The 21,424-nt window shown below is 42.5% G+C and overlaps 1 protein-coding gene across 1 annotated transcript; it reads right to left on the bottom strand.

Annotated features, from left to right (window-relative positions):
• Nucleotides 1-2,660: 2,660 nt before the first annotated feature.
• Nucleotides 2,661-18,663, bottom strand: gsg1l (gsg1-like). The gene is made up of 4 exons (XM_068725861.1): nt 18,612-18,663; nt 9,362-9,514; nt 6,676-6,787; nt 2,661-4,561 (listed from the first exon to the last, which is right to left on the bottom strand). The coding sequence occupies exons 2-4, from the start codon at nt 9,444-9,446 to the stop codon at nt 4,192-4,194; spliced, it is 567 nt and encodes a 188-aa protein (XP_068581962.1). The 5' UTR covers nt 9,447-9,514; nt 18,612-18,663; the 3' UTR covers nt 2,661-4,191.
• Between the last annotated feature and the right edge of the window lie 2,761 nt (nt 18,664-21,424).

The following is a 21,424-nucleotide window of genomic DNA, read 5'->3' as shown; positions in this document are numbered from 1 at the left end:
CAACATATAACCCGCAACCGACACAGAGAACTGTCAACATGAAATGTGTTTTATGGAAAAGCCTGGAAGTGGAAGCTTTTATATTTTGCTTTGTGCTCTAATAATTTACTTTACGGGCACATGGTGTCAATATTCGCCCGAAGCCATTTCAAAACTGTCACACTGCTGCATGTGGAAGGGTTGTTCCTCCCCCTGCTTCTAATTATACAGAGACAGTATGGACACAGACAATGTGTCTCAAACAAGAACCTTTTTCTTCATTCTTATCCGAACCTAACTGCTCCGTTTGTGGGGAAGTTTAATCGACAAAAACAATGTCACCGAGGAGTAAAAAGAGGAGAAGCTTCTGCTGAAGTCCTGCTGTCAGACATCAGCAGACAGCAGAGAGATTAGGGTGAACCTGTGACTAAAGAGGGAGGAACGAGGGGACGGTCCGGTACGCCTGGACGGTGTTCACCCCTGGACCCACTGGACGGTGTTCACTGGAGGGTGTTCACCTGGAAGGTGTTCACACCTGTACCTACTGGACGGTGTTCACCTGGACGGTGTTCACACCAGTACCTACTGGACGGTGTTCACCTGGACGGTGTTCACCTGGAAGGTGTTCACCCCTGGACCCACTGGACGGTGTTCACTGGAGGGTGTTCACCTGGAAGGTGTTCACACCTGGACCCACTGGAGGGTGTTCACCTGGAGGGTGTTCACCTGGAAGGTGTTCACCCCTGGACCCACTGGACGGTGTTCACTGGAGGGTGTTCACCTGGAAGGTGTTCACACCTGGACCCACTGGAGGGTGTTCACCTGGAGGGTGTTCACCTGGACGGTGTTCACACCTGTACCTACTGGACGGTGTTCACCTGGAGGGTGTTCACCTGGACGGTGTTCACACCTGTACCTACTGGACGGTGTTCACCTGGACGGTGTTCACACCTGTACCTACTGGACGGTGTTCACCTGGACGGTGTTCACCTGGAAGGTGTTCACCCCTGGACCCACTGGACGGTGTTCACTGGAGGGTGTTCACCTGGAAGGTGTTCACACCTGGACCCACTGGAGGGTGTTCACCTGGACGGCAACCTGCTCAAAAAGCTGGTTGAATCTTCTACAGTTGAGCTGCAAGTTGTCATGCTGATTAAATATTCTTTACAAGTTCACAACTCACACAGTAGGCTAGGACTAATCTTGAGTTTAGTTTCTTAAATCACTGTTATGCGCCACTCAAAGGAACCCAAAATATTACTAGTGAAGAAACATCATCACACATAATGCAGAAAACTGCAAGCTGTCAAATACAGATGTTCTGTAAACAAATAAGATTTGATGAGTTGATTTGGTGCATTTCATCCCGTGTTACTGACTAATGGGAACAACACTTATAATCAATCAGGGCGACTCCTCACCGTCAATGTGCGTCCACTAAAAGTGCTTGTTGTTGCCACTGACAGACTCGGTTTGTTATTATAAGTGTCTGACATCATTGAGGAGAAGAACCCTACAGAGAAATAAAACTTTTTTCTTTACCAATAAACAGGAAGTGACCACATCTGAAATGAGGAGGAGTGACTTAGAGACGCCGTATACGTCTCTGTCAATCAGCGTGTGGCCCCGCCCCTAAAGCATCCCCTGCTTTATGGTCTGTTTGACTCTAAATGGAGCATAATGTACTAAATGAACATCATGCTGTATTGAAGAAGACTGTAAACTAGAGATTGAGACCATAAACTCATGTTTACAATGTTTACTGAGGGAATAAATCAAGAGAGAAGTAGAGTCATTTTAGACTAGACTTCTATACAACCAGAGGAGTCGCCCCCTGGTGGACACTAGAGAGAATGCAGCTTTTAAGACAGTTCCTCAGCAGCCTCCTTTTCCTAATCAGCAACATCTGCGATTACTAGCATGAACTTAAAATGGCAAAGGACAGTCCAAAGACACCAGCTAGTGCTTGGAGGAATATCACAGTTAAACATATTTGTGTCTCTTACACTCCGTTTTCCACAAGCAACAAGTCACATGACGCACCGGCCGTACATTGGCGGCGAGTCGCCCCGAGCGATTGCACCAGAGTCCATGTACTGCTGCAGTATTCTCCTTCAACACTGGACCAGTTGTAAGAAACTGTTGTCCATATTAGTCGCTCGGACACAAAAACAAGAGGAAATGGGATTGAAAAGTACTTTAAATGTTTCATGAGGAGGGAAATGCATTCAACACATTTGTTAGACCTCCAAGAGAAAAACACTGAATATAAATGTGTGTTTGTTTAGACTCCGCAGGGCGTCTCGGGAGTGAATTTGTTCCCGAGGCCCGGTGTGTTGTAGTATAGATACAGCCCCTCCACCACAGCGCTCACATTATGTGCATTTGCATCTGCAACTGCAATTATATTTCAAAACTTGCCGTTGAACAAATCATTAGCCGTTGTTAAATGGAGGCAAATATTCACGCCTGCACTCATTAAGTGTATTAGGAGGACAGAGAAACAGACTAATCTGTGCTTTCACTCTTGAATTAAATATTAAAGGGCTGAAGAAACATTCTTGTGGTTACACTCCGGTTTTCACCGACAGGATCAACACAGCTGAACAAATGAACAGGACATGTAGCTTTTAATAATAACTCTTAACACTAGTTTTCACATTCAGCGTCATAAATAGGGCTCGGCTTTTAAAAGTGCTATGTGTAGTATTTTGTTTTTGTCTCGAGGCATACATCCTCAGTGGAAAGCTGCAGTTCTTCTAATGGCCACAAGATGCTGGTTTTGAAAAAATAAATTGTTTATAAAGAGCTGAAGTCCTCTTACCTTTCTTTCATAATCTACTTCATGATTTATAACAAAGTTAAACAATTAATTTGTCAGCATTCAAAAAAAGCATGCATGCACAACACATCACTGTAGTTTCTCCACAAACGCCGTCTTCTAATGTCAACTTTCTAACTTTTTTGGTTTTAATCTGCGCTGCTCTAAAGTACATCTATGACATAAATATAACATTTTCCTCCTATAACAAATAAAAAAGCGCACCATGTAACATGTACACACCGTTACTAACTCAGTTAACTCGGAGGGGTTCTCCTGCTGCGGCAGTTTTTGCACAAAGCGCCTGATGTTGTGAGAGTTTTTGATGGATGATCTCAACAAAAGCAAAAAGGCTAAAATTAATGCTGTTCTTGAGATTTCCGATAAGCAGTTTTCGTTCATTTAAACTGTACTATTAGCTTTTAGGAAGCGTACAGTTCATGTTAAACTAATGTTAGCACTTATTTGGTGGTTGCAAAAAAGAAAGCCCGATCAGGGCCTCACTTGGTCCGTTATGATCGACCACCATGAGACGTTGTTTCTGGAAAAAATATACGTGGTAGTCAACGGCGAGAGACAGATATTTTTTCTTATCCTGTTCTAAATTATGCCATGAATTACACATATGATGTTTGTCATTTTAAAAGATAATTTTTCACATAAAGAAAGTTGCAGTTTGTCTTAGCATTAGTTAGTTTAGTGTGAAACCGATCATTGAACTACATCTCTCGTCTCACACGGTGTACGTCACCAACACTAAAATGGCCGTTACCTCGGCTATGTCGCTAGCTAGCTAACTTAGCTGTGTTCCTAATGTAACATTATCTTCCCTGACGTGTTTTATCCAGCTACTCTTTCAATCAGACAGGAACAGCCGAGTGAAGTCAATGCTGAACTTTCTTAAAGCTGCATTCTCTCTAATGTCCATCAGGGGGCGACTCCTCTGATTGTATAGAAGTCTATGAGAAAATGACTCTACTCGTACATATTTTCCCCGAAATAAGGTCCCACGGTGGCTCATGTTTCTGTGTAACTGACATTTAACGGCTCTCTGCTTTTGTTGCTACTCTTCTGAATTCCCTTTTATTTTGTAATTGCCACTTCTGGCCCACTTTTACTGCATCTAAATTGATAATAACCCTTTGGAAATACTACACATAGCACCTTGACTTATGCTGGAGAACACCTTCCCGTCCACGAAGAGTCTCAATTCCCAGGTCTCAAAGTCTCAGATCTCTCTGTTTTTTCACACATTATATAGATTTTCAGTTGATATATAAAGAAAATATCTGTCTAGTTAATTCATTTCACTGACTCTGTCTCTTCTCGACGAGTTAATAATAAGGGCTGCTGTGCTTTCGTGTTCGGAGGAAGAACCCGTTCACGGATTCTCAGCACTGCTCCTCCCCCAGCGAGTCTGTGTTCTCCCCCAGGTCTATGGATGCCGACGTGCCTCTCATATTTCCTCGCCCGGACCCAGGACCCGGACCCGGTCCCGGACCGGGAACCGGGCCCCCCCCGACGACGAGCCCGGCTCTGGCTCCGCCGTGGCCCGGGTACACCTCCACGGTGCTGGAGATGGACTGGAGGGAGCGGTCCTGGAAGTAGTGGAAGGCCTCCTGGTCCAGGTAGTTCTGCTCCTCGCGCAGGCCCTGCTCAAACAGCTTGCGCTTGTGTCTGAACTCGATCACCGTCTTGGTGTAGGAGTTGAGGGTGGTGACGGAGGCGGCCATGCAGCAGGTGAAGGAACCCCAGGCCATGCTGGTGGGAGAAGGACACAGTGAGGGAAGAAGAAGAAGAGGTAGTGAATACGCATGTGGCTCTGTGGATGGCTGCTGGTTGGTCGGCAACTATTGGACCGATTGCTTAGAACTTTTCACAGATATTCATGTTGAGCGAAACGTCTTTGCAATAATTGGAGAGATTGCCAAGAAATTTGGGACGGATGTTCAGAATGAATCTGTGAAATATCGATTACATTATTGTCTCCCAATGTGTTCTCACAAGAAAGAGGACAACATTAAGACGATAAATCAAAAAGTATCAGCAAAACATACATCAAACTGATAAACATCAGGCGATGACACAACTAAATGACTATAGTTTCAACCAACGACTTTCTTTTTCTGATGTAAAGTACGACGCAGTTCAACTGATGATTTATTACAGAGGTGATTAGTGCGTCAGCTGTTTTCTCAGGCTGTAAATGAAGCTAAAGAGCTTAAAATTCACATTTTTTTATTCGTCCTCGAGGAGCATTTTGGCCTTGAGATTCATCACTCTGGCTGATTTTATTCCACTTTGACGATCCGGAGCGACTCCCTCGAGGTGTTTAAACGAGCAGCCTTCACTAGAAGGACTGACGGAGGAAATCTACTTCTAGCAGGTTCTTGTTCCTGATATTTCTCTCTTTCTGTCGTCACATTTTTATTCTCATTTTCTTATCTTAACGAGAGACACAGAAAAATGTATCTGCTAGAAACTTCCCCAGTTCATAACTTACATGAAGGCAATTATTCTTTTTATACAAGTTTTCTAAAAATGTTTTATTTAAATTTGCAATTGAGGCACTATCTTATTAAATACGTGCTAATTTTCATACATTTCCAGAACATAAATCTGAACATTAGAAGGTTTTTACTGAGGGGAATTCTCCATAAATCAGAAAATACTATCAACAGCCGTAAAAAGATAATTTAATCTCCATGTTTTTATTAATAAATGTAGTATAAATGAGTGTGTGAGTGGTGTGTGGACAAAGCCCTCTGTAGAAAGCTTCAGCACACAGAGAGGAATGAAGGTGTGAAGTTTGGTGGATGTCAGAACTACTGAAGTGGAGATTTCTGGATCAGAGTGTGAGAAAAACTCCATTGATAGAAAAGCTCCTTTAAAGAGACGTTTAGTTAAAGTCCAGACATTTAGAAGAGTCTCCAGGTGAAGAGGGTCACAACATGAACTAGTAGATATCACCATCACACTTCACCACTTCATCACTCACAGCAACACCAGCAGCTATTCTGTTACAAGTTCTCTGAAATGTCATGTTTAAATATGCAAATGAGGCTTTATGTAATGGTGACTTTTGGTGAATTTAGGAGAAATCTACAGACGTAAACAAACAAAGTATAAAATAAATGTTTTATTTCCACTAGTCTGAAAGACGACGTGTTATGGAAGATAAATGAGCCTAAAATTTTCGGTGTCTCCATATAAAATTCTTGTTTTTTACTTTTTTACATTTTCGTCTTTAATTGTTTTATGTCGCTATTTGTAATCCATATATAATGCTAATAATGCTAGTTAATGTTTTTATTATTGGGGCTCAGAGCACATCGGTGACCTCGCAAACAGCAGAAAGGACGTTAACGTTTTCCCCTCCAGGTCCATCTAGTAGCCGTTCTGGAGCCTTTGAGCGCCTCCCTTGATCTTCATCGTAACGTTTCTACAGTAAAGAAAGAGGTTCTACGGCAGTGAGGATGAGACGTCCTTAAAGTGCTCGGGGTTCTCTCTCGTTCACATTCTCTGTCCTCCATCCGCTAATGAGCGACGTGAGCTCAGGCGGAGGCTGCAGCTCGGCTTCACCTTCCATGCAGAGAGCAGAGGAGGTCAAGGTGCTTCTCGTCTCGTCTGGTTAATTATCAGAGAAAACGAAAAGCTCCCCGCGCATCTCAACACACTCCGGGAACACCGACAGCCTGGACAGATGATTTTGTTTGTCCGCCGTCTGATTTTGGTGCAACAGTGGATGATTATTCTGACATTTTAAAACAAGTGAACAACTGTCCTTTAGTGATAACAATAGGTTTGATTGAAATGATGTGTGTGTGTGTGTGTGTGTGTGTGTGTGTGTGTGTGTGTGAGTGTGAGAGACTGACCAGAAGGACCAGCCGTAGTCCCAGCTGTGAGGCCTCCAGTCTTCAGGACCCAGACTGACTGTGATCTGGAACACCTGCGTGTACATCATGTGGGCCACCATACCCAGAAGACCTGCAACACACACACACACACACACACACACACACACACACACACACACACACATCATTATAGGCAACATTCTATACGTCACACAAAATCCAAAATGGACACAGCAAAGGGTCGATTACCATTAACAAAACAGCAGTAAATCACTTCACCCCTACGTCACCGCTCAGCGTTTCATCAGTGATAAATCAGAGCACGTGTAACGGTGATAATTAGTCATCACACTGCACCGATTGATTCAGCGTGAGACTCTCGATCAATTAGGAATAGCGTTACAATCCTTCATAAACACACAGTAAATCAAAAACACCTCGGTGCAAATGAGTAACAGAGAAAGAAAGACATTAATGCAGCGGTTATACATCACGACCCTGTGTGTGTGTGTGTGTGTGTGTGTGTGTGTGTGTGTGTGTGTGTGTGTGTGTCACATGGAAGTGCGTGATAGGTTAGAGCCACGTGTCTGTGTTTGTAATCAGTGTGTGTGTGTGTGTGTGTGTGTGTGTGAAGCATCATGCCACAGTAAATAAAACTCAGCTGCTCCAGATTTACAGTTCGCCGTAAAGAGAGCCTCACTTCTCCTCGACCATGACAGAGATTTCTCAGAATCGTGTGTTTCTGTGTGTGTGTGTGTGTGTGTGTGTGTGTGTGTGTGTGTGTGTGTGTGTGTGTGTGTGTGTGTGTCACATGCCAGTAAATACACAAGGTCATTCACCTGCTTCACTGTTTTTTTTTGGTACATTTTAGCTTTAATGTTTCCTGTCACCAAATGTTTACGATGCCTTCAGTGGAGCGCAGATCTCCACCAGGCGTGTCAGACAATGTGCTATTAAATGCAGCCAATGGGCTCCACGGCGTCGTAAAACACACTCCATTCAAACCCTAAAACGAGCGTCGGTGAATTCAGATTGGACCGCATTATGTTGAATCCTCTGTCTGCACTGATCTCGGTCCTCTCAACATCTTCAGAAGAGAACTCGTCAGCGTCTCAAACCTCCGACGGCTCGAGTGTTTCTACTCGTCCTGACAGGCGGCGTTGGTTTGAGACGCCGCGGTGTTCCCTGAACGCACCTTCAGGTGTGAACTCTCACACGCTGACGTGGATCATAAAAGACTTCCATCACTGCCTCAAGGCCGAAACAGGGAGGATGAGGAGGAGTCCTCGTCCCTCGAGGCCACCGACGTTCACATCCATAACTCACGACTCATCACTTACAACACATAAATAATATCCATCCACCTGTCATTCATCGGATGTGTTATATTATACGTAGCACTGCATTTGCTTCAGTTTTCTGAAAGTCATTCGGTCCTCATTGTTTCACTGTTTCATGATTATTTATTTTTGATTTTAGTTGAGTATTTTACTATATTTGGTTAATTTATTCCACATTTTTTTATTCTATTTTACAGTTACTGTCTGGAGCAAACAGATTTCACTCCACGTTTGATTGTTGTATTGTTTTTATTACATTATATACCATAATATAGATCTATTCTAGTTCTATGTTAATAGAGACAAACTCTTCTAGTATCATATCTTAATCATGACTCTGCTGCTTTTGATCAAACCACTTTCAATTTTCACCTTCTTTTACCTTTTTTAATATCTGTCTTTAATTGTTCTTTTTTTACACTTATATTCCCATTTTTATTTAAAATTATTTCTGTTTACTTTCTGGATTTATCGTTATTTATTTCCGTCCTTGTGCTGCTGCAACAATTGAATTGTCCCCTGAAGGGATCAATGAATCTTTATCTCTTCATTTTATGGTAAAAATATTTACGTAGGTTATTTTTTAGCGATTACTCTCAATATGACATTGCATTGGTTCAAACTAAATCAGGTCAGACTTTGACTGACAACAATAATTACAGCTGTAATTATTTTGGTTATAATTTTAATGTATTACCTCTTAATATATAATTGTTTACTGTTGGTGGTGGCGGAGTCCGCCATGTTTACATTTTTTAACGCTTTTGTTTTTTCTTATTAATCAGTCGTAATTAATATCTGGCACAAGAATATTCCCTTCAGGATTATTTTATCAGAATCAGAAACTGTTTATCACCAAGAACGTTAAACACATACAAGGCGTCTGTCTCGGTGATTTGGTGCGTAACGGTAAAAGTGCAAGAGTATAAGATGCATCATTTAAAAACAGGAAATAAAGGACTTTCATTAGCAGCACAAACTGTGTTTTAAATCTATCACCCGTCTATCATCTATCAGCGATGCTTTGAAAAAGAGCCGGTGAAGAAGAGGAGGAGGAGGAGGAGGAAGAGGAGAAGGGGGGGGGGGGGGGGAGGGCAGCGTGCGACACGGTGCACACGGAGCCAACTTCTTGTGTAAGAGGTTTAACATGAATTGGGAGAAAAAAAGAATCCTACAATCCATCAGAGCGAAAGGCTTCCAGGGGATAACCTCTGATCCTGGACGCCCGCTACACAAATCTGCATCAGTCTCCCTCCTGATCCTCAGGCCACCTCTGAACGCACAAGTGTGTCAGAAGAACGTGACGTCCGTCCGTCACCCACTTCCTGCACGGGGAGGAGGGAAAGACTCTCTCTGCGTCTTACCGGACAACACGGTGAAGACGGCGGCGAAGGCGTTGAGTTTGAGTCCGTCGATGACGTTGCTGGAGTGGAAAAGCTCGAGACACATCAGGCTGAAGCCGACCACCAGCAGCAGGATGTAGAGCACCTCGGACACCACGGAGAGCCACAACACACCTGCAGCACACACACACACACACACACACACACACACACACACACAGCTGTTACACACAGGTACAGTGTTCGGGAACGTTAAAGCAGAAAGCGAACCTCCTCGGATTCACTATAGTAGTGAAATAACAGTGTGGACTCACGTGTTTCGTTATACTGTGCTATGATGCGGTCCTGCAGAACCAGAACAATAGCATGAACTGGTGAGGATGGTGAGTGTTTTAAAGGCTTCAAGTAGCCATCGAGTGCAGACGTGCGACTCTTTCTACTGAGTTCTGCTTTTAAAATGCGTCAGGAACATTAAAAAGTCAGCCAGAGAGGACGTTTTCTTGCTAATGCTAATGCTAATGCTACTTGATTGTCTCCCATGTGAGAATAATTGTGTTGGACTGAGAGAGATGTCTGCATGAAAACCAACACAACAACAACAAAAACACACACAAACATTCAAACTTTGAAGAAGAAATGGCAGCTCGAGGTGAAGCCGATAAGCTCAATTAGCTACTTAGCTACGGCTAATCAACCCTGACTCGTTCCCACACACTTAAACGGTATTCTCAGTTTTAAAACGAAACAAAAATACTACTGTCGTACATTAAAATCACACGTAGTAAAATATCTCAGAAACGTAATGTACACTGCAGTGACGTTCTATGGGAATTGAAGGTTGCCGATAAGAAACGAGACGCTGATTGATTGATTGACTGGAAACACAGCGGCTCAGCTGTTTACCGCTGCTGTTTAAGGAATAATATCAGCTATTGCACCTAAGAATTTGAGTTCAAAATCATCATCGAGGATGGAAAGCTTGACGGACGTAGCGATGCTAACTAGAAAGGAAAAGACCTCCGCCAACAACCATTCTGTAATCCTGCTGAGAAACAAACCAAAGCAAAAGAAAACAAAAGCTCCTTGGCCAAAAGTACATTCTGACGGTTCATTTAATGTTAACTGGATGTTTTGATATGTTCAAATGTAAAACTAAACGTTCATGTATTAATTAAATAGTCCACAGTGAATAGACCTGTTGGTTAATTATTGACATGTTTTTAATTGCTTTCCCTGAAGAACAATGTTCAGCATTACGACTTAAAACATTCAAATGAAACTCTTTAGTATAAATACATCTAACCGAATGCAGCAATGCCTTGTGGGATATCGCGTTCCTCTCGACACACAAGCTGAACGCAGAAGTTCACAAGAAGAGAAACACAAAGTCGCGCTGAAAGAGCTCCTGGACTCTGGAGGTCAGAGTTCTACTCTTCAAACCTCTGAAGCGTTTCTAGAGAGAAGAACAAATCACAGAGAGCCGCTGAAGAACCAGGAGGAGAACTCAGGCGGAAACGAGGTCGTTCGGCAAATTACAGTTCAGAAGAAACTGAACGCGAAGCAACGCAAAACTCCTTTTATCATGTAACGAAACACGGCAAACTTCTCAGCGCGTGACGACGTCTTCTCACACGTCTCTAAATTAAACACGAGGGGAAGATTAGCAGGAAGTTCTGCTTTAAAGGTTGCAGAGCAACAAACACACTGATGCTAATCCAGAAACACGAGATATACTGAAACGTTTTACTGATCAATCAATACTTCTACCTCGAGTAAATACTGCTGATAATACAAGTAAAGGTTTGAATGCAGGACTTTAACAGAGGGGTATTAGTACTTTTACTGCAGTATTGGATCTGAATTATATTACATCTTCACCTTATTGATGTATGTATTTCTCTTTTTACTCTTGTTCCTCTTTAACGTGCTCTACAAGCAGACTTTCCTCGTCTCTAACAGAATGTCCGCGTTGACCTTTCTCTCTATCGTGCTTTCATAAAAATGTGGAAATATTCGATTTTTCCATTTTTGTCGTATTTCTTGTCCTCCGGGCACAAACTGAGGACGTCCACTCGTCCCTCCATTCATTCTGAAACCACCGCTGACGCGATGAGATGAATCTTCGGAGGATGATGATGATGATGATGATGATGATGCGTCTCTTCTCTTTGAGCTCAAAACAAGGTGAAGGATTCCTTTCTGATCAGGGTAAAGGTGTGTGGGGGGGGGGGGGGGTTTGATTTCACCACCTGCCCGTTCGACACACACTGATTGGCTCTGTGCTGTGAGCCCTCTGGTCATACCAAAAAATCCTATCAGAGCAGGGAGACATTACGCAGGATGACGAACACGTTTTACAACCTTTCTGCTTCTCGGCGCTCTGGAAATGTGAACATTTTTAAAGCAGAGAGGAGTTGTCGCCCTCAGGATCCACTCTCACACTCTCACACTCTGCACATGTATCACTTCTAAAAGGCAGAGGCTCCTCGTGGAAAGTCCTCACTTTAAATGTACAGAATTAAACAGCATTCTCTGAGACCTCCACGCTGAGTTTTTCGGGGAGGGGAGCTATAGGATCCCTGAACAGGTTTTGTGTCACGCTTCTCTCAAGGCGAGCTTGCTTCTATATCCGGAGTGTTTCACGTGAGACGTCGAGTGTACTGACAGAATGTAAGGGTAGAATTAACAAAAGAAGGACAAGAAATGGGAAAGAGATGATTTAGAGAACATTCTCATGATGTTTGTTCCACACTTCATCCGGTTGTGTTTTAATTCTAGAAACAATAAATAGAACTGTGAGATGTCCGGAGAGTTTATATTTGAAAATTTGAAAAAATAAAAGCATCAAACCACATGACCAGAGCCAGAGTTCTGTTTAAAATAACACGTTATTAACAGACCTGCATTGGGAAGTTTAAGTTTAAAGTTCTCTCTAACTTCCTAGTGTTTTAATAAATTAGGCTGCATCATTAAAACTTAAAGTAGCGATCGACGAGTTTTGCTTTAACGTATCATTGTGAATTAAATGGTGATCGCATAGTTTATTGGCTGAAGAATAATGACACCATCTGCTTTCATTTTCTCCCGGGAAAATAGAAGTAGAGTCATTTTCTCATAGACTTCTACACAACCAGAGGAGTCGCCCCCTGCTGGACATTAGAGAGAATGCAGCTGTAAGACAGAACCGGAGGCTGCCGCCTGATATTGACGCCCCTGGATGGTGGAACAACCAAAGTAATTTGTGTTGTATTATTAATGTGTTGTTAATAAAGGTTGGGGGGGGGCTGCAAACCAGAGCGACATTGACGGAGGAGGCAAATAATGCTAAGAGGGAGAATGATTAAAAACCGAGTTAAAGGAATCCATGAAGAAGAGCTCCGGGACTTTAGGAGGTTTCAAACCGACGCTCGGTTCAAACCTGCCTGCTCATTATCACAACCCAGTGTTTAAATCTTCATCAGAGCTCTGGGTTATTATAGGCTCGGATAAAAGAAAAAACGGAAAACGATCCGCTGTCTTTGTGTCGGCGGCGCCGAACAATGACGCCACGTTCAAACACCGGGGGAATGTCTCCGATGAAGACGTTAGTGATGTGAACACTGGTTACTAAGAGACGTCTGCAGAGTCATCCAATCAGAAGTGATCAATTATGTAACGGATTAATAATTTAGATTTGGCTCCAGTATTAAAGTGTTTAAGTGCAGTATTTACAATATACGAGCCGGGGGTTTCAGTAGAAAGCTCATAAATACAGTGTTTCCCATTAGACCGTGAATGCGGCGTGACAACAGACTTCAGATGGATCTGAAACGGGCGAAATCTCGTATAAAGATATATTATATCATGGTGACAAACAAAAGCTGCAGAACAGAAGCAGTGAGAGACGAGACAGAGAGGATGAGCAGAAACCTCTGGTGATAAAAGCAGCGCTAACCGCTTTACAATGTCACGGCGCAGAAACCAATGAGACGGCTGCTCCCATCATCCGAAGGAGAAACGACGAACCTGCAGCTGAAACCTTCAGGATGACAAACACTCTAACGTCCGTCTGTCCACATTGAAACATCTCAACAACTGTCGGACGGATCGCGATGATCGCGTAATAACTTTGGTGACTTTTTCATTAAGCCAACTAATGACGTTCCCAAACAGCCTCGCCGGTGTTTTCGTGCTAATTAGCTAATGTTATTATTGTGTCAATAACTTAGTTTACACTTTATTTAGGCCAATGAAGTAAATGTTAATGTGAAAGAAACGTGAATAACAACTTTAACTAGCAGATATCGCCGTGACAATTCTCCAGTTGATTTCTTACACTTAGAGAATTCTTATTTTATATCATAAGTTTTCTGAAAATGAGGCATTATCTTGTTGAATATGTGCTAATTTGCAAACATTTAGATAAAGCCATGGATCAAAATTCGTGTTTTATTTTTAGAGTCAAAGGCTTTAACTGAGGGAATTCTAGATATCTCTTTGTACTGTCAACAAACATAAAAAAAAAATCAATTTTCTCCATGTTTTTATTCATAAATGTAGTATAGATGAGTGTGTGAGTGGTGTGTGGACAAAGCCCTCTGTAGAAAGCTTCAGCACACAGAGAGGAATGAAGGTGTGAAGTTTGGTGGAGGTCAGAACTACTGAAGTGGAGATTTCTGGATCAGAGTGTGAGAAAAACTCCATTGATAGAAAAGCTCCTTTAAAGAGACGTTTAGTTAAAGTCCAGACATTTAGAAGAGTCTCCAGGTGAAGAGGGTCACAACATGAACTAGTAGATATCACCATCAGACTTCACCACTTCATCACTCACATCAACACCAGTAGTTATTCTGTTACAAGTTCTCTGAAATGTTATGTTTAAATATGCAAATTAGGCTTTATGTAATGGTGACTTTTGGCGAATTTAGGAGAAATCTACAGACAAACAAAGTAGTGAAATAAAAGTTTTATTTCCTCTAGTGTGAAAGAAGACGTGTTGTGGATCAGTGAATGTACAACAGCCTCGTCTTAATAATAATCAGCGTTTTAATGAAGCATCACTCTGAATCTCTAACCTCACTCTCCACTTTCTACTTAGCTGCAGCTCTTCATTTCCAGCCAGTCGTTGGAAACAAGTCCCTGGGTTTTGTAAAATGCCTTTAAGGGAAACTCATAATGCAACAATATTGACCTTATTGAATATGTATCAGCAGCCGGGGCAGAGTGAGACTTCATTAAACAGCAAATAGGAGCTGATAACAGGAAGGAAGGAGCTCATCAGACCGAGCCTCGTATAATTACAACTTTAATTACTCTCTGAGTGTGTGTGTGTGTGTGTGTGTGAGTGTGTGTTTTCATCAGTGTGTCCATCTTTAAGGGTTTTCTCAAAACATTTCCAGGTCAAGAACGCAGATATATTAAGATTTAGACTCGCAGGGAACCTCAGCGACAAGATTATAGATTAATTGATTAAATGCTGGATTTAGGATGTAAAATTAAATCAGAGGATTCATTTTAATAACTTCTAGCGAATAGAATTAGAGCTCCAACTAATGATTTCGACGCTGTCACTACTGCTTAATATTTCAATTCATTTCAGGAGTAATTAATTCAATAATTAAGTTTAGGAAAAGTTTTGAGCTCAGACTGAAACCGTCTTTTAAAAAGAGTTATAAAAACTCAGAGGATTTAAATTAATTAAAAGAGGAAAGTTGTAAAAATGAGAAATGAAACCATTAATCAGCTGTAGATTGATTCATCTTCTGTCTGCTGACTAATTAGTTAATCGTATTATCTCTAAGTGAAACAATAGAGTGATGAATTCATGCAGCGTATGATTTAATGTCATCCTGGCTTTCATTGAGTTCTATTGAGAGAGCTGCTTCTACTGTCCCGTTTCTTCTTCATGATCCTTGAGGTGAGCAAACGAGACGACGTTAACCACTCATCACTGTGGTCTCTAGTTTGTCTTCAATATATTATATGATATTATTTCTTAAACAGCTGTTGTGTTGTTACTTGACCTGCAGCTCAGTCGACAGGTCAAAATGTTGCACTTTTGTCGCCTAAATCAGCATCAACCGCATATCATTGAGCGTTACTGCACCGTCATACGAAACCTGTTCTTGGTTCAGAAACCTTGAAATTCAACGTTATCCCGTGTTTTTTTTTTTGCAGAAGCCGTATAATATGTCTGACATGATCGGTCGATGCTTGTATTTGACGTCTCTTTGTCCACCTGCGTCATATTTCCCTCAGGAGTCGGTGGAGACCAAAAACAGAGCTGAAAGAAAGAGAACGCTGGCCTTACATCCACCGCTCTGTGTTTGTTGTGTACTGGTTTCACCAAGAATACTTCATAACATGTGACGTGACCAGAACACACTATTTAATCAGGTTCAAAACTGGGTTTGCTTCCAGTCAAAACACTAAATAAAAGACATTAGTTGCATACTGCAGTAGTGACGACGGTTAATAAATCTTAATTACTGAGAATGCTTCAGAGTGTGGTTGCTGTCTGGTTCTGCTCGGGGACTTTTTGCACTCGTGACCACTCTGGAGTGTTTTTCTTGTAATCAAATTGGATTTTCCCGTTTGTTTATTTGTGGAGGTTTTCATTAAGACCGGACTTGGATCCGAGTGAGGAGCAGCTGTGTGTTATGAAACGCAGCAGTGAGCATGTTAAGGCTCAAAGGGAAGGCAGATTAACATATTGTCTCCTTGTGTGAGAGGCAAGGTCGCCCCGCTCGACGCATCACGCCGTCCACCGCCGCTCCTCCCTCCAGATGGCGTTACCAGACAAAACCATTGCAGAACTCTCGTCATTAACTACCTGCTCTGCACGAACCGGCGAATTAGAGAGGCTACGCCCACATGCACCGCATATTCCCTTTCCTCCGGACCGCTCAAGTATTCCTTTTATGAGCTGCAGGGTATAAACACCGAGTGCTGTTGAAGAAGAAGAACCTCTGCTCTCATCTGCAGTTAGGAGGAATCTGGAGGAGCTCCAGCTCCTGATGCATACAAATATATATTGTTTTGCATAAAGCATCCTATTAAAAAACAAATAAAAAGAAGAAGTGATAAAAAGCCAAAGCAAAGCATTAATGACATGTAGTAATAAAGAACAATACCTATAAAATTAAAAAAAGAATGCTGTTTTGTTTTGGTCCAAAAAATGTAAATTACTTTTATGATTGAAAACAAGACTGACGTGTATCGACTGCGCTGAGTCAGCAAAGCCTGCTGAGAGGAAATCAATTCATTCATGTAACATTCCGGTAATAAGAGATGCAACCGAGACACGTGTTCTTCTGATGATCCTGTCCGGTACGTTCTTAGGTGAACATCAGCCGTCATTCTCCATTTTTGTCAGGGTTCAGGTTCTTATGACTTCCATAAATCACAACTGACAACACACCGGAGAAGACTGGGCTTGTTTCATATCAATTAATATACGTCACTTTCGCTCTACTCCCTCCTCGGAGAATCAGAGTTTACGTGAGAACATTCGCTCTAAAAAACAGGAAGACCAGGTCCTGAAAAAGAAATCCCATCGGCCCAATTATCAGCCATCTTCATCCCAGCATGCAAAGCGCACCTGGCTACGGGAGCTCAGACCTGCAGAGCACGCTTTGAATTTGGGTCAGATCGAAGTCGGACTATTGTTCCCACCTGCAGAACCAACCGAAGCACGATTGCTGTGTCATGGTCTTGAAATCGAATTAAACTGGACTAAACAATGCAGGTTTCAGAACACCAAGAGACCCGTTTGCCACCAGTTGTGTCCAAAGATTACTGACGCCTTAAAGGGCCAGTGTGTGGTAGTTGGCGCCATCTAGCGGTGCGATCGCAGATTGCAACCAACTGAAACTTAATTTTCCAAGAGGCCAACGTGGAAAAGAAAAGACAAATATTCTTGTTTTCAGGTGACACTCACGAAAACATCCTTCATAATATTAAATCCCATTTTTGCCAATAGATTCCCCTAAACGCTACACACTGTACCTTTAAGGCAGACTCCAGCCTCACCTTCTTTTTGTCCTCTGAGCTGAGGGCAAACATTGAAAGCAGCAGAGCAGTCTGCTCCTGTACAGGCTGGATAGTTGGTGTCAAAAAATTAAATAACACTGAGGGTGTTTTATTCAAATGCCTAAAACTGAGAAGGAAAAGCAAAAGCGTCAATTCAGCAAATGCCCCAAAGAGACATGTCTTTACGTTCATGTGACAAAGACGTCTGGCGGCTTTAGGAAGGAGGTCGGGGTCAACAAAACATTGACCTTAAACATGGGAGCCAACCATAGAAATGGAATAGGAGTAGAATGGACACTGAATTGTGTTTCCGGGTTATTTGACTAAAGAAAACAACAATTATTGTAATTTATAATGGTGTGAACTGTTATAGTTCTGCAATTTCGCCGTCACCATCTTGGCCGTGACCATGTTGTTTTTTTTGCAAACAATGAACCGAAGTTATCATATCTGGACTGAGGAGGAGTGACTTAGAGACAGCGTATACGTCTCTGATAGAGACCTGTCAATCACGGTGTAGCCCCGCCCCCTAAATCATCCCCTGCTTTATGGTCTGTTTGACTCTAAATGGAGCATAATGTACTAAATGAACATCATGCTGTATTGAAGAAGACTTGAAACTAGAGATTGAGACCATAAACTCATGTTTACAATGTTTACTGAGGGAATAAATCAAGAGAGAAGTAGAGTCATTTTAGACTAGACTTCTATACAACCAGAGGAGTCGCCCCCTGGTGGACACTAGAGAGAATGCAGCTTTAACACATGAAGCGTCGGCTTCACTCACCTTGATTTAATAGCGATATTGGAGGACAAAGACAAATTATGTCATTCAGCCGATTGATCCACGTCTCAGTCTGAAGGACAGCTACAAATCAGGCATTTAATTTAGAGGACTTGTTGCTAAAATTTGCTATTTTTACAATTGCTTGACAATTACCAATTCTGACACTGTAGACCACAATCTGTCTTAGAAATCGACCGTCTTCTCACTTTAAATGTCCTTTCTTGTTTTGGGAGCTGATGCTCAGAAGTCATTGACCGTGGCATTGGTTTAATTTACTTTTAAGGACACGTCACAAAAAACGCCAACACCTCCCATGACTGAAGCGAGGTCTGCCTCATCTCGCTTGGATAAAATAAAACTTGGTGCCTGTATTGAACTATCAGGTTGTTTTTTTCCATGGTTTTCTCCGGGCCTAACGAACAGGTGGGGAGCGGCGGGGAGCGGCGACGACGCCTAATGACGGCCATTACTCACCTCTCTCCGACGCCGGGGCCAGATCAATGAAGCTCCGACACTTCTCACCTGAGAGAGAGGGAAGGGGGGAGGGATGAAGAGGAGAGGAAGAAGGGGATGTAAAGAGGAAAAGAGGTGAAGAGCACAAGGTGAAATGAGTTTGGAAAGAAGCAGAGAGGAGGACGAGAAAAGAGAGGGAGGGAGGGAGGGAGGGGAGGAAGGACGGAAGAGAGGATGACGTGATTGATGAGAAGAAGAAGAGGATGAAATTTAATGCACAAGGTGGAGAGAGAAGAAGGAGACATGCGTCAGTGTCAAACCGAATACAAGCGATTAATGCGTCAGGCTGGTAGACAGCGATGCAATGAGCTGCTCCAGGATCAGCACTCGTTGAAACGAATACCAAAACGCGCTATGCCTTCAAAGCAGTAATTTCATCAACTCGCTACGTCAGCGACTACAGACATTCATGGTCCTCAGCGGACGAACCCGTCTTGACTTTGGTGATTCTTTTGACTTTTCCTTTAGTGCCTCCATGAAGTTCACTTTTATGGTTTTGAATGAAATGTTTCAAGAACTATCGCATGGTTTGCCATGAAATTTCGTACAGACATTCATGGTCCCCAGAGGACTAACCCATCTGACTTTGATAAACCTCTGACTTTTCCACATGTGCCAACATGAGGTTCTTTTTTTGGGTTTTAAATTCAATTTCTCAAGAACTATTGCATGGATTGCCATGAAATTTCGTACAGACATTCATAGTCCCCAGAGGACTAACCCATTTGACTTTGATAAACCTCTGACTTTTCCACACGTGCCAACATGAGGTTCTTTTTTGGGGTTTTAAATTCAATTTCTCAAGAACTATTGCATGGATTGCCATGACATTTCGTATAGACATTCATGGTCCCCAGAGGACTAACCCGTCTGACTTTGATGAACCTCTGACTTTTCCACATGTGCCACCATAAGGTTTTTTGGGGGGTTTAAATTAAATGTCTCAAGAACTATTGGAAAGATTGATATGAAGTTTGGTTCAGACTTTCATGTTCCCTTCAGATGAATTTTAATAACTTTGGGAAACCATTAACATTTTATCCAGCGCAATCATGAGGTCAATCTTTTAATGTCGCTAATACTTTATGACGAAATAACTAGAAATCTAACACCCATTACTTTGTGTTTTGTGCTAATTGGCAAATGTTAGTGTGGTGAAGTACACTTTTTATGTTATTTGTCTTTTGCATTGATCTTCTTCTCTTTTTCTTCAAAGGTCTAATTTATTTCCTGCAGATTATTGATGTCTTTTAAAAGAAGAAGTGATATGTTTTCTCTGGTTAAGGCTTAATGTCAACAAGAGGTTGGATTTAGAAAGTAATTGGTAGCACTAGTTACTTTTACAGTAACCGTATCAAAGTTCATTGAACTCATCCGTGTTGTTATTTAGTGGCTTCGTCAAACTTATGTCCTTACACCAGTAACACACTCAACAGTTGTAATTAATAATGACGCTATGCTGTTTGTAGTTGCCTGAAATATTAATGTGGGGTGTTTTGCATAATGCAGAATCATCTTGGCCTTCACTCCATTATTTTCTGGCACGCTCCGGCTGCAGAACGTTGATCAGAGCTCAGTGGGACCCTGCAGGTCACAGATCGGCGGCTACAACACGAGCCATAACTCAGCCTCTGCGGTGTCACTGGCAGCAGGCGGGACCATCCATAACCAGCCTGAACACCAGCGCCCTCACACACACACACACACACACACACACACACACACACACACACACACACACACACACACACACTCACCGCCCATACCACCGATGAAGATACTCGGTTCATTTCCCACATACTGAGGATGAGTGAAGTGTCACAGGTTAAAAAAGACTTGAGTCTTGGGAGTTCGACTTCCAAACTACGTACAACTTAAGAGGAGGTTTTATACTTTACACCAGCAGGAAGATCTCAGTGCTTACTACTCTATTTTTGAACAAAGCAGTAATTTGCCGTTCATACATCAACATCAACACATAAAGTTTATCAAGTAAACCTCTGAAATGTAGTGAAGTAAAAATGTACAATAATTGGTTTATATAAAAATGGAAATAGCAATGTACAAGTACTTTGGATTTGTATTGTAAGTTACTGGGAGGAACTTTTATCTGGTCCTGAACCAGTCTCAGTGTAGTCCTGATCCTCTATCAGACCTCCATCAGTACAGAGACCATCAGAGTTTCTATAGAGTTATTCTTAATGCTCGTCATCAGAGCCACCGGGTCGGATTCTGGTGAAACCAGATGACATCATGCAGGTTCACCAGAAACTCCTTCAGCTCAGACTCCATTAGAGACCGGTACACCGTGGACAGACCCAGATCCTCCATCAGAGACCAGTCCACCGTGGACAGACCCAGATCCTCCATTAGAGACCGGTACACCGTGGACAGACCCAGATCCGGCTTCACTTGCAGCCTTGGACCTGCAGTCGGAGGAAGGAGGAGAGCTCAGCTCCCGGCAGCAGCAGCAGCGTCTCCTCCTCCTCCTCCTCCTCCTCCTCCTCCTCCTCCTCCAGGAGCAGAGCTTCTCCTCTCTGCTGGAGACCCAGGACGTATTGCTGGACCCGCTGGAGGGAAGGGAGGTAACGGGAGAACCAGAACCAGGACTGAGAGGGGCAGACTGTCAGACCCTGCTGCAGTAGAATGAGAGGTTTTCTAAAGGCACTCTGGTGCTCAGAGACACTACAGCTTTAGTCCACAGGGACACCTAAAATCTACAAAATGAAAGTACTTGAGTAAATGTACTTTGTTACATTCCACCATTCAGAACC

This window comes from Cebidichthys violaceus, unplaced genomic scaffold (assembly GCF_023349555.1).
Source record: "Cebidichthys violaceus isolate CVI_PGR_0920_01 unplaced genomic scaffold, fCebVio1.0.p SCAF_36, whole genome shotgun sequence".
Lineage (NCBI taxonomy): Eukaryota > Metazoa > Chordata > Actinopteri > Perciformes > Stichaeidae > Cebidichthys > Cebidichthys violaceus.
The sequence above is the reverse complement of the archived record's forward strand: the minus strand, read 5'-3'. Positions and strand labels throughout refer to the sequence as shown.